General features: G+C 40.4%; 1 protein-coding gene across 1 annotated transcript in view; it reads left to right on the top strand.

Annotated features, from left to right (window-relative positions):
- Positions 1-12,346, top strand: part of PKD1L1 (polycystin 1 like 1, transient receptor potential channel interacting) — a 186,103-nt gene that overhangs the window by 78,692 nt on the left and 95,065 nt on the right. The window contains exons 23-26 of the mRNA XM_033194210.1: positions 498-618; positions 2,710-2,821; positions 10,858-11,053; positions 12,176-12,232. Of these exons, the coding sequence (XP_033050101.1) occupies positions 498-618; positions 2,710-2,821; positions 10,858-11,053; positions 12,176-12,232 (486 nt within the window). The remainder of the gene's footprint in view (positions 1-497; positions 619-2,709; positions 2,822-10,857; positions 11,054-12,175; positions 12,233-12,346) is intronic.

Genomic DNA, 12,346 nt, shown 5'->3' with positions numbered 1-12,346 from the left:
GACACTGCCCTCTCCATCCTCTCAGCCAGGACCCTGCCCTTCTGCCTGACCCCTTCTGTAGGAAGCCCCACCCTTGTCCTCCAGACAGCCCAGACCATGGCCTTCCCTTGAGGGAGCCCCACCCCTCCCTCCTGCTCCTTCTGCTGCGTGAAGCCCAGCAGTGGGGAAGCTGAGGGGCACCTGGGGCCCTTCACCCTGAGGGGGCTGTGACAGTCTGCTCTGTGACTGTGGGGAGGTTCCAGGGCAAGGAGAGGACACAGACACTGGTGAGGAATCTCAGTGCTGTTCGAGGAGCCCTTTGCGCTCGGGGAACGGAGAGCCCTGCAGGGCCCAGGGCTCTGGGCAGCTGGGAACGCTGCTTACCTGTCACTTACCCTCTTCTTGGCTGTAAAGAACATCCTTGGTGCAATGAAGGCTCAGGCATGTGTGTATGTCTTGGGATGTCATTCACAGTGTGTTCATTTATACTATTTTTGCTCCCATGGACTGGATCATAGGACTTCCATTACGAATTTAGTTACCAGATAGGAAACGCCTCCAAACACACTTTGTACCATGGGAGAGACACCCAGTATTATTTTGTGTTGCCAGCTGGTGAGCACTTGGACAATTACAAAGGTAAGCCATGGTGCCAGCTGGGGTCACTAGCTGTGCCGACCTAGAGTTCTAAACCTTTTTTCCTGGTTTTCAAAAACTGAACTGTGTCTAAAAAATAAAATTATTTATTCACCTTGATCAGTTTAATGCTTTTCAGTTTAGATTGACTATCTACCTTTTAGTGCAGAAAGAACATTAGTAATATCAATAAATCAGTTTTTTATATTTTAAATTTTAACTGAAATATACTGTATATGATAAAATGCCAGAGAATGTTTTTTCATATATAGACAGTTAAAATCAGAACATTTCTTATTTACTAAAGAAATATGTCATATCTGGTGAATCTTGCATTTATTATAGATAAAACCAAATCAAGGTATTCCCCTAAGGAACAAAATGCGAGGTAAATGAATGTTGAGTTAGCATCTTAGTAACATAACCTCAAAACAAAATGAATCCCCCAGTGTTGACAACTTTCTCCTCTGACCCTATTCCTGAGGTTGTGGTCACTTCTAACCCAGTCCCTTGGAACTGGTTGCAACTGAGTATAAGAGACATGCAACCATTTAGGAAGGCGTCTTGTCATGCACAACCCCAGGCAGGTTAAATAAAAATCTTGGGAGGTGGTAACTTTTTAAATTTCTGTTTTATTTTTTAACATCTGGAGGATTCTGACGTGCAGGGAAGGTTGAGAGTCACTGATCTAGAAGTTTCTTTGATTTGTTCTGGTAAGATTATTAAGGCTGAAGTCTGAACTACTTCATTCACGTGATTTATTTAAGTTTCACCTCTCCTTTAAGCCAAGCTGAAATGCCCCCTTCTTCATGAGACGTTGCCTGTCACCTTCAGTTAGAAATACTTGCACCTTCTTCTAGATACAAGTCAATTACATTGAGCAAAACTTCTGAAAGAGCATTTTGAGATCTTCATAATCATGCTCTGCTTTGTATTACAGTGAGTGACTTTATACTCCATTTGATCTTGAGTTTTTTTGAAGTCAAGCTGCATACAGGGTTATGTGAGACTTAGGCTGGGCAAATGTCCCAATAGAAGGACCTTGGGCCAGGGCCTCAGCTCTGTGTTGGAAGTAAGGATTTCTTAACATAAATTTACAGACCAAATTTTAGGTCACAGTCCTGGAGCAGTGTCAGGGTTAGTGATGTTATTCAAATCATTCACAACCATGGTATTTGTTTATAATTGTCAGTATCAGTACAGTCAATTCCTATGAATATCTGAACCCCAAATTTATAAGGGGGCAAACATAAGCAAAATAAATACAATATAGTAAATAATACACACCTTTTCTTGTCCCGTCTTTTGCATGAGTGAGTATGGCACAGACTCAGCTTGTCAAAGTTAGTGGAGCCTTGCCTAAAAACTGCTCCTTCTCGTAGACTTCCTATGTCTGTGCATAGGACCAACCTTATCTGTTAAGGGTATTTGTTAAAATTACTGCCTCCAGGGCCCACCTACTATCCACTGACTCAGAATCATGGGGGGAAGATGGAGTCCAGAATTTGCTTTTAGACAAGATTCCTGGCTCTTGAGCTGCAAGTGTCCATAGACCACATCTTGGGAAGCACTGACCTCCAAAATTAAGTCCCCAGTCCTTGGCACTGGGTTTTAGGTTGAGAGTGTTGTTATGAAGATATGCAGGGCACACCTGGGTGTCGATCTTTCTGTGTGGTTCCCATGACGGTACCTGTGACCCTCACTATCTGGCCATCATCTGCACTCTGAGCCTGATCTGCAGGTCTCCTCACCACAGCCCTGCACCCCTGTTACATGAAGGAATTCCTGGGTCCCCCAGACAGGTCTTAGGTCTTTTAAAAAGTCCCCTCTGTCAGAATTCTTCTTCACCTTTTTTCTAGGCCTGTTAAATTTCTATATATCGTTTAGGAACTGGTCAAACTATAACCCCAAAGCCTTGACAGTCCACTGCCGAGTTTGTATTTCACTCCCTGGGCTCCCTGTGGCCTGGAACCTGGCCCCTTTTTCAGCACTTGCCACAGTTTTAGTCATCCATAAGATGCTGTCTGTATGTGAAGAAGCATCTCTGTAACCCACATGTCCAAGATGACCCTCTTCTGACATGTTCCTTCACAGTCATGGTTTCCATTGAAATCACAGATGGAGAAGGCTCCAAGGTCCAGCCGTGCACTGTGGTGGTGACTGTGCTGCCCCGCTACCATGGAAATGACTGTCTGGGCGAGGACCTGTGAGTAACACAATGCCACACAGACATCCTAGCCATTGTTTGTATTTCCTCCAGAGTTGGCCGTCCCCCAAGTTGTTAACAAGTGTCAAAAACATGTCAGGAACTCATCTTCTCAAGATGGAGCAAATAAAAAAGTCCAGGTGCTATCACTGCACTCGTGCTAACTCATATTTGCATGGCATTTGTGCAGGTGCTTCAGAGCCTATAAAGCCATTTTCTTCTTCTTCTTCTTCCTCTTCTTCCTCTTCTTCCTCTTCTTCCCCTTCCCCTTCCTCTCCTTCTCCTTCTCCTTCTCCTTCTTCTTCTTCTTCTTCTTCTTCTTCTTCTTCTTCTTCTTCTTCTTCTTCTTCTTCTTGACAGAGTCTCGCTCTGTCACCCAGGCTGGAGTGCAATGGCACGATCTCGGCTCACTGCAAGCTCCACCTCCCAGGTTCAAGCGACTCTCCTGCCTCAGCTTCCTGAATAGCTAGGACTACAGGTGCACAGGTGCGTGCCACCATGCCCAACTAATTTTTGGATTTTTAGTAGAGATGGGATTTCACCATATTGGTCAGACTGGTATTGAACTCCTATCTCATGATCCGCCTGCCTGGGCCTCCCAAAGTGCTGGGATTACAGGCATGAGCCACTGCGCCGGCCTCAATTTCTTCTTTTGTAAAAACAGTTTTTAAAGATATCATTTACATTCCACATAGTTCATCCATTTCAAGTATGCAGTTCCTTGATTTTAATAATTTATTGAATTATGCAACCTTCACCATAAGCTAGTTTTAGACAATTTTCATCATCCCGTGAAAACCTTGACTTATTGGCAGTCGCTCCCTTTACCCACCACCCAGCTTTCTCCCACCAGCCCCAGACAACCACAAATCTGTTTCGTATCTACAGGTTTGCTGATTCTGAAAATTTCATTTAAATGAGATAATACAACATACGATCTTAAGTAACTGTCTTTTTTCACTTCGCATATGAATGAATGTTTTCGAGTTTCATCTATGTAGTAGAATATATCAGCACTTCATTCTTTTTTATTGCTGAATAATATTTTATTGTTTTTGAACATATCATATTTTATTTATTCATTCATTAGTTGATGAATGTGTGGGTTGTTTTCACTTTTTGGCTATCATGAATCTCACTGCTATGAACATTTATGTGCAAGTTTTTGTGTCAGTATGTGATTTCATTTTCCTTGGGTAGGTAACTAGGAGTGGAAACACTGTGTCATACGTTAACTACCAAACTGTTTTCCATACTGGCTGCACCATTATATTCCCTCTAGCAATGTATGAGGGTTCCGGTTTCTTGATATCCTAACCAACAATGGTTATTGTCTTTTTGTTCACAGCTGTTCTAGTTAGTATGAAGTAGTATGTCATTAAGGTTTGGACTTGCATTTCTCTAGTAATTGATGAGGTTGAGCATCTTTTCATGTGCTTTGTATATCTTCATTGAAGAAATGTCTGCTTAGTACTTTACCCATTTTTATGTAGGTTATCTGTATTTTTTATAATTGATAACCTAATTTAAAGGTTTGTTTCTTGATTCTCAATTCTATTCCATCAGTCTAAATGTCTCTCTTCATACCAGTGCTATGCTGCCTTGATTACTATAGTTTAGTAGTAAATGTTGAAACTGAAAAGGCTGAACCCACTAACTTTGTTCTTTTTACAAGGTTGGGTATTTCAGGTCTCTCATATTTCCATATGAGTTTTAGAATCAGCCTGTCAATTTCTGCAAAAACAAAGCAGCACAGGCATGGTACAATGGCTTTCATGCCCACCAGCCTCTTCAGCCTTGCTCTGGCTGGGGCAGACTGGGGTTCCAGACACCTGCTGAAGGGGATAGAAAAACAAAACAAAACAAAAGCCAGCTGGGATTTTCATAGGGATTTGTCAAGTCTGTACATCAGTTTGGGGGGGAGTATCTTGTATCCTATAACCCTGTTGAATGTGTTTGTTAGTGTTAATGGTTTTTCACTGAATTCCTTGAGATTTTCTGTATACAAGATCATGTCATCTGTCACTAGAGATAATTTTGCTTCTTTCTTTCTAATCTGGATGCCTTCCATTTATTTTTCTTGCCTAATTTTCTTGACTAGAACCTCCAGTTCAGTGCTGAACAGAGTGGCAAGCGTGGAAATCCTGGTCTTCTTCTCAATTTTAAGGAGGAAGCACTCGGTCTTTCACCACTTCATATAAACATTAGCTAGAGGCCTTTCATAGACAACCGTTATCAGGTTGAGGATGTTCTCTTCTATTCCTAGTTTGTTGTGTGTGTATTTCATTATAAAAAAGTATTGGATTTTGTTAAATGCTTTTCGTAGGTCTATGAAGACGATTATATGTTTTTTGTCCCTTCGTCTGTTAATTTGTCAAGGTTTGGATGTTTGTGTCCTCTCTAAAATTTCTGTTGAAACTTTATTCCCAGTGCAACAGTAGTAAGAGGTGGTGCCTGTAGGAGATGATTAGGCCATAAGGGTTCTGCTCTCATAAATGAAATTAGTCACCTTATAAAGTGACTGGAGGGAACTAGCTAGACCCTCTTTTGTTGTTCTGTCCCTTCTGTCATGTGCGGTCACAGCCTTCTTCCCCTCTGGAGGAGGCGGCAACAGGTGCCATCTTGGAAGCAGACAGCAGCCTCACCAGACACTGAACCTACTGGTGTCTTGATCTCAGACTTCCCAGATTCCAAAACTGTGAAAATAAATTTCTGTTCTTTATACATTACCCAGTCTCAGGTATTTTATTATAATAGCACAAACAAACTAAGACACAAGTTATATAAAATTGATTGATTTTCAGATGTTCAATCACTCTTACAGTCTGGGAACAAATTCCATTTGGTCATGATGTATGCATCTTTTTCTGCATGCTAGGTTTGATTTCTAGTACTTTACTGAGAATTTTGTCTATGTTCATAAGAGGTATTGGCCTGTAGTTTTCTTTCTTTTCCTGTGTTGTCTTTGTCTGGTTTCGATATCAAAATAATACTGGCCCCAATCAGTTTGGAAGTATTCCTTTTTTTTTTTTTTTTTTTTTTTGAGACAAGATCTCCATCTGTTGTCTAGGTTGGAGTACAGTGGCACGATCATGGCTTACTGCGGCCTTGACCTCCTAGGCTCAAGCCATCCTTCCACCTCAGCCTCCCAAGTAGCTGGGATTATAGGCACATGCCACCATGCCCAGCTAATTTCATCATGTTGCCAAGGCTGGTCTCGAACTCCTGGGCCCAAGCAATCCTCCCACCTTGACCTCCCAAAGTGCTGGGATAATAAGTGTGTGCCACCACACCTAGCTTCCTTTGCATTCAAATATTTGGGAGATTTTGTGAAGGATGGGTAGTGATGCTTCTATAAACATTTACCAGCAAAGTTATTTGGACCTGGCATTTTCTTTGTGGAAATTTTGAAATGACTAGTTCAGTATCTTAGCTATTCAGATTTCTGTTTCTTCTTGAGTCAGTTTCAGTAGTTTGTTTCTTTCTAGGAATTTTCCATTTCATCTACATTCTCTAATTTTTTTGCCATACAGTTTTGTATGGTGTTCTCTTATAATCCTTTTTATTTCTATATGGTCAGTAGAGATCAATTTTACTCCTGATTTTAGTAATTTAAGTCTTCTCTTTTTCCCTGTCTTATTTTTTGTCTGTCAGTCTAGCTAAAAATTTGTCATTTTGTTGATGTTTTCAGAAAACCAGCTTTTGGCTTCATTGATTTTTTGTTGTTGTTGTTGTTGTTTTGCTATTCTCTATTTCATTCATTCCTACACTAATTTTTATTCTTTTTTTTCCCCTTGTGCTTGCTCTGGTTTACTTTGATCTTTTTTTTTTTTTTTTTTTTTTTTTGAGACGGAGTCTCGCTCTGCCGCCCAGGCTGGAGTGCAGTGGCCGGGTCTCAGCTCACTGCAAGCTCCGCCTCCTGGATTTACGCCATTCTCCTGCCTCAGCCTCCCAAGCAGCTGGGACTACAGGCGCCCGCCATGTCGCCCGGCTAGTTTTTTGTATTTTTTAGTAGAGACGGGGTTTCACCATGTTAGCCAGGATGGTCTCGATCTCCTGACCTCGTGATCCGCCCGTCTCGGCCTCCCAAAGTGCTGGGATTACAGGCTTGAGCCACCGCGCCCGGCCTGTTTGTTTGTTTCTTAAGGTGAAAAATTAGATTATCGATTTGGCATCTTCTTTATAGCCATTTATATCTTTAAATTCCCTTCAAGCACTGATTTAGCTGCACCCAATGTGTTTTAGAATGTTGGTGTTTTCATTTATTAATCTCAAAGCATTTTGTAATTCTTGTTGCAATTTCTTCTTTGAACCATTGATTGTAATATTTAGGAGAACGTTTTTTACTTTTTCACATATTTGTAATTTTCCAAATTTCTTTTGTCATTTATTTCTAATTATTTAATTCCATCATGGTCAGAGGATATACTCTGTATAATAGCAGTAGTTTAAAATGTATTGAGTTTTGTTTGTGACCTACTATATGGTGTATTCTAGAAAATGTCCCATGTGCACTTGAAAAGAATATGTATCTGATTTTGTTGGCTAAAATGTTCAGTGGTTGTCTGTTAGGTCTAATTGATTTATATTATTGTTTGAGTCTTATGTATCCTTGTTGATTTTCTGCCTAATGGTTCTATCCATTATTAACAGTATTATTGTTTTGAGTTTTCTGTCTGTCCCTTCAGTTCTGTCCATTATTGCTCAGGTATATGGAACCTGTTGTTAGGTCCCTATATGTTTACAATTTTTTAATCTTCCTGATGAATTTACCTATATTATCATTAGAAAACGTCCCTCTTTATTGTTACTATCTGTTTTTGTCTAATTTCTTTTTTGTCTGGTATAGATATAACCACTCTAGGCCGGGCGCCGTGGCTCAAGCCTGTAATCCCAGCACTTTGGGAGGCCGAGACGGGCGGATCACAAGGTCAGGAGATCGAGACCATCCTGGCTAACACGGTGAAACCCCGTCTCTATTAAAAAAAAAAAATACAAAAAACTAGCCGGGCGAGATGGTGGGCGCCTGTAGTCCCAGCTGCTTGGGAGGCTGAGGCAGGAGAATGGCGTAAACCCGGGAGGCGGAGCTTGCAGTGAGCTGAGATCTGGCCACTGCACTCCAGCCTGGGCGACAGAGTGAGACTCCGTCTCAAAAAAAAAAAAAAAAAAAAAAAAAAAAAGATATAACCACTCTACATGCTTTGCTGTTACTGTTTGCATGTCTCTTTCCATCCTTTTACTTACAACCTAATTTTATCCTTGAACCTAAGCTAGACTCCAGTAGACAGCATATAGTTGAATCTTGGTTTTGTATATAGTCTTACAATCTCTGCCTTTTGATTGGATCATGTAATCTATTCACATTTAATATTATTATTGATGTGCTTGGATGGATTTATGTATGCCATTTTGCTTATTTTTTACATGTCTCATTATTGCTTTGTTCCTCTGTTTCTTTACTGCCTCCTTTTATGTTAAGTATTTTCTAGTGTACCATTTTCACTCCTTTAATGATTATTAAGTATGTATTTTAGATATTTTCTTAGTTGTTGCACTCAGGCTTACGATATACACTTTAACTTACTAGAAACTACTTCAAATTTATATTAATTTCAGCAAGATGTAGAAAATTTACTCCTCTATAGATTCATTTCCTCTTCCCTTTTTGTGTTATGATTATTATGTATGGTACATCTCTCAGTGTTACAAACCCAGCAGTCCAATATTATAATTATGGTTTTATAAAATGTTCTGTCTTTTTATTTTTTCTTGAGGCAGAGTCTCGCTCTGTCGCCCAGGCTGGAGTGCAGTGCCACGATCTTGGCTCGCTGCAACCTCCGCCTCCTGGGTTCAAGCGATTCTATTGCGTCAGCCTCTGAAGTAGCTGGTATTACAGGCATGCGCCACTATGCCTGGCTAATTTTGTATTTTTAGTAGAGATGGGATTTCTCCATGTTGGTAAGACTTGTCTCGAACTCCTGACCTCAGGTGATCTGCCCACTCCGGCCTCCCAAAGTGCTGGGATTACAGGTGTGAGCCACCGCACCTGGCCAGTTTTCTGTCTTTTAAATAAACTGGAGAAGAGAGCACAAATATGTTTTTAGAAATTGCTTTTATGTATATTCATCTTATTTAGTATTTTTGTTTGTCTTCATGTCTTCCTGTGGCTTTAAGTTACCATCTAGTCTCATTTCTTTATTCTTATATATAATAAAATATATAGTTTTATTCCCACCTCCCTTATTTGTGTTTTTTGTTGTTGTTGTTTTTTGTTTTGTTTTGTCTTGAGATGAGGTCTCGCCCTGTCACCCAGGCTGGAGTGCAATGGCATGATCTTGGCTCACTGCAACCTCTGCCTCCCGGATTCAAGCGATTCTCCTCCCTCAGCCTCCCAAGTAGCTGGGATTACAGGTGCACACCACCACACCCAGCTAATTTTTTGTATTTTTAGTAGAGATGGGGTTTCACCATGTTGGCCAAGCTGGTCTTGAACTCTTCACCTCAGGTGATCCACCTGCCTCAGCCTCCCAAAGTGCTGGGATTACAGGCATGAGCCACCGTGCCTGGCCTTTGTGTTCTTGTTATATTACATTTCTGTGTGTTATGGGCCCGACAGTACAGCTCTATAGAAATGTCTTTATGGAATGGCTTTTTAAATAAGAAGAGAGGGAAAAAGGTAATTCAGGAACTTAATTGTTTAGCATTTCTCTGAGTTGCTATTCATTTTCTTCCTACTTTTTCTTCCTGTTATTTATAATCTCTTGCTCTGTCTTCAAGTTTCTAGATTCTTTCTTTTCTCAAATTTACTTTTGAACATCTCTTTTGTTATAATTATTATATATGTAACTTCAGAATTTCCCTTTGGTTCTCTCTATAACTTATAAATTTATAGTTTCTGTCTCTTTATTGATAGTCTGTATTTGGCTAATCATTGTTCTCACTTCCTTTGATTTTTAAAACTATGGTTTCCTTTCATTCTTTGAATCATGTTTATAATAGCTGTTTCAAAGTCCTTGCTAAATCCAACATTTGAGTCTCCTCATAGGCATTTTCTATTGCCTGCTTATTTTTCTCATGTTTGGGTCACACTTAATGTTTCTTTGGATGTCTCATAATTTTTCATTGATAACTGGACATTTTAGATAATGTATTGCAGCCACTCTGGGGATTGGCCCACCTCCTTTTCCTGGGCTTGTGGTCACTGTTTTTGCTTGTTTGGTCATTGGTTTATATTAGTTTGACAAGATGAATTCTGTAAAGTATACTTCCCCTCGTTGTGCAGCCAGTGATGTTTCTGCTCAGATTTATTTGTTCTTTTTATCTTTAGCTTGGGTTCCTAGGGTTTTAGTCTCCATGAATCACTTAGTGGTCAAGGGTGAACTTAAGTATATGTGTATAGAGCCCATGATGCATTTTCTAATCAATTAGAACATGATTTCTGATTAATTTACTTCTTGCAATGACCCACTGCGATGTATCCAGATGAAAATTTCTATTTTGTACATTTGGAAACTGAGGCTCATTTATTCTCTTAAACAAACCTTGAGCTCATACAGCAGATGAATTGCAGAGCAAGGGCTGGAACTGACCTTTGACCACATGCATAGGCCTCTTTTCACAATATTGTGTTATCTTTTCCAGTGCAAGTAAGTATGCTGTTTGTAAATAAGTAAATAAATACCCAATTATTGAAACCCGGAGTCATAAACTCCGGCCAGCTGTAGCACTGTCTGGTATCTCTGTCTGGCTCTGGAATACGTTCTTTCACTTGCCATGATGCTTCTATATTAGTAGCTGGTTTCTTGTGCCTTTTTTACTTCTGATAAAAGGAGTTTTTGTAAAATTTTATATTATGGCATACTGCCTCTTTTTAGAGTTTCCATTGCACAGACCAATTCTCCTTTGCATCATTCTCTTTCTACCCTGACCTGTCCAAGAGGTATTTTTACAACAAAGCCCATCCCACTCTTGGTAGGCAGGGTGAAAAGTTTTGCCACGTGTTGGAACAGTAATGATAACTCTTGTTTTTCCTTCAGATATAATTCCAGCCTGAAAAACCTCTCTACCCTCCAGCTGATGGGGAGTTACACAGAAATCAGGAACTACATCACTGTGATCACCAGAATCCTGAGTCGTTTGTCTAAGGAGGACAAAACTGCCTCCTGCAACCAATGGTCACGAATACAGGATGCATTAATTTCTTCAGTATGCAAATTAGCTTTGGTAGATCAGGTATGGCCCAGAGGAGGGTGAGTTGTGTCCCAGAGGAGTTTGTGAGTTTGTGAGCCATGATTGGCTGGCTCACTAGCAAGTTGTCATGCTTTTGAAACACAGGCAAGAAATGAGACCAAGAGGGCCAGCCAGCTCAGTTCCCATACATGGCTGTGGTCTCTCTAGTCAGCTGATATATATCACAAATGAATGCTGCTAGTTTATAAAAGAGAGAATGACCAAGTCAATCACTGTTACAGATAATTCTGCTAAAGTTTGTTTAAGTACAACTTATGTAAAACAGTCTGATTTTATCTTGGAGAGTTAAGCTCACAATTGTGTGCAACTTCTGAAGAAATCACCACGTATTCAAATGTGACTGTCCTTGCTCACAGAATTTCTGCAACTGCTGTCTTATAATTGTCAATAGAGAATATTCACATCTACAAATAATACATCTTATTTCATTACATTTACAATTACTTCACTTGATGTAATTTTTTTCTCATTCTTCCTAACCCTTTTTTAAAATGTTGCTTAGCTCTGGCTGGGTGTGGTTGCTCACGCCTATAATCCCAGCACTTTGGGAGACTGAGGCAGGCGGATCACAAAGTCAAGAGATGGAGCCATCCTGGCTAACGCAGTGAAACCCCGTCTCCACTAAAAATACACACAAAAAAAATTTAGCCGGGAGTAGTGGCAGGCGCCTGTAGTCCCAGCTACTCGGGAGGCTGAGGCAGGAGAATAAGAATAGTGTGAACCCAGGAGGCAGAGCCTGCAGTGAGCTGAGATCACGCCACTACACTCCAGCCTGGGCGACAGAGCAGGACTCCATCTGAAAGAAAGAAAGAAAAATGTTGCTTAGCTCTGTTCCCTTATTTCATCAGCCTTCATGTCAGTTCCCTGGTGAGGTGTGCTGAGGATGTCCGGGGGCACATTGAGGAGAGATGTTGGATTTCCAGGAAAACTGGACACCACAGTAATGGTCTCTCTACAGAAGGTCTGGCTTCCAATTGGTCTCTTGGCCAAAAAGCAGGGAATCTGTGCTATTTCTACATAGGCAAAATGTAACTTTAACCCAAACAAGCTAATTTTCCTCTCCCTGCATTTTCTTTTTGTTTTGTTGTTGTTTCTCCCGGTCAGGAAGAAATGATTGATTCTGTTCTTATGTTGAGGGACCTCGTGAGCTTCTCTAATAAGGTAAGTGCAATTTTTTCCCAAGAATATTTTCCTGCTATTTTATATAGTTTTGAGGGACATGATCAGTTCTTGAAAAATACACTGTCCAGAATCATATTTTGACACTTAGATTAG

Source organism: Trachypithecus francoisi, unplaced genomic scaffold, assembly GCF_009764315.1.
Source record: "Trachypithecus francoisi isolate TF-2019V2 unplaced genomic scaffold, Tfra_2.0 Lachesis_group4, whole genome shotgun sequence".
Lineage (NCBI taxonomy): Eukaryota > Metazoa > Chordata > Mammalia > Primates > Cercopithecidae > Trachypithecus > Trachypithecus francoisi.
The sequence above is the reverse complement of the archived record's forward strand: the minus strand, read 5'-3'. Positions and strand labels throughout refer to the sequence as shown.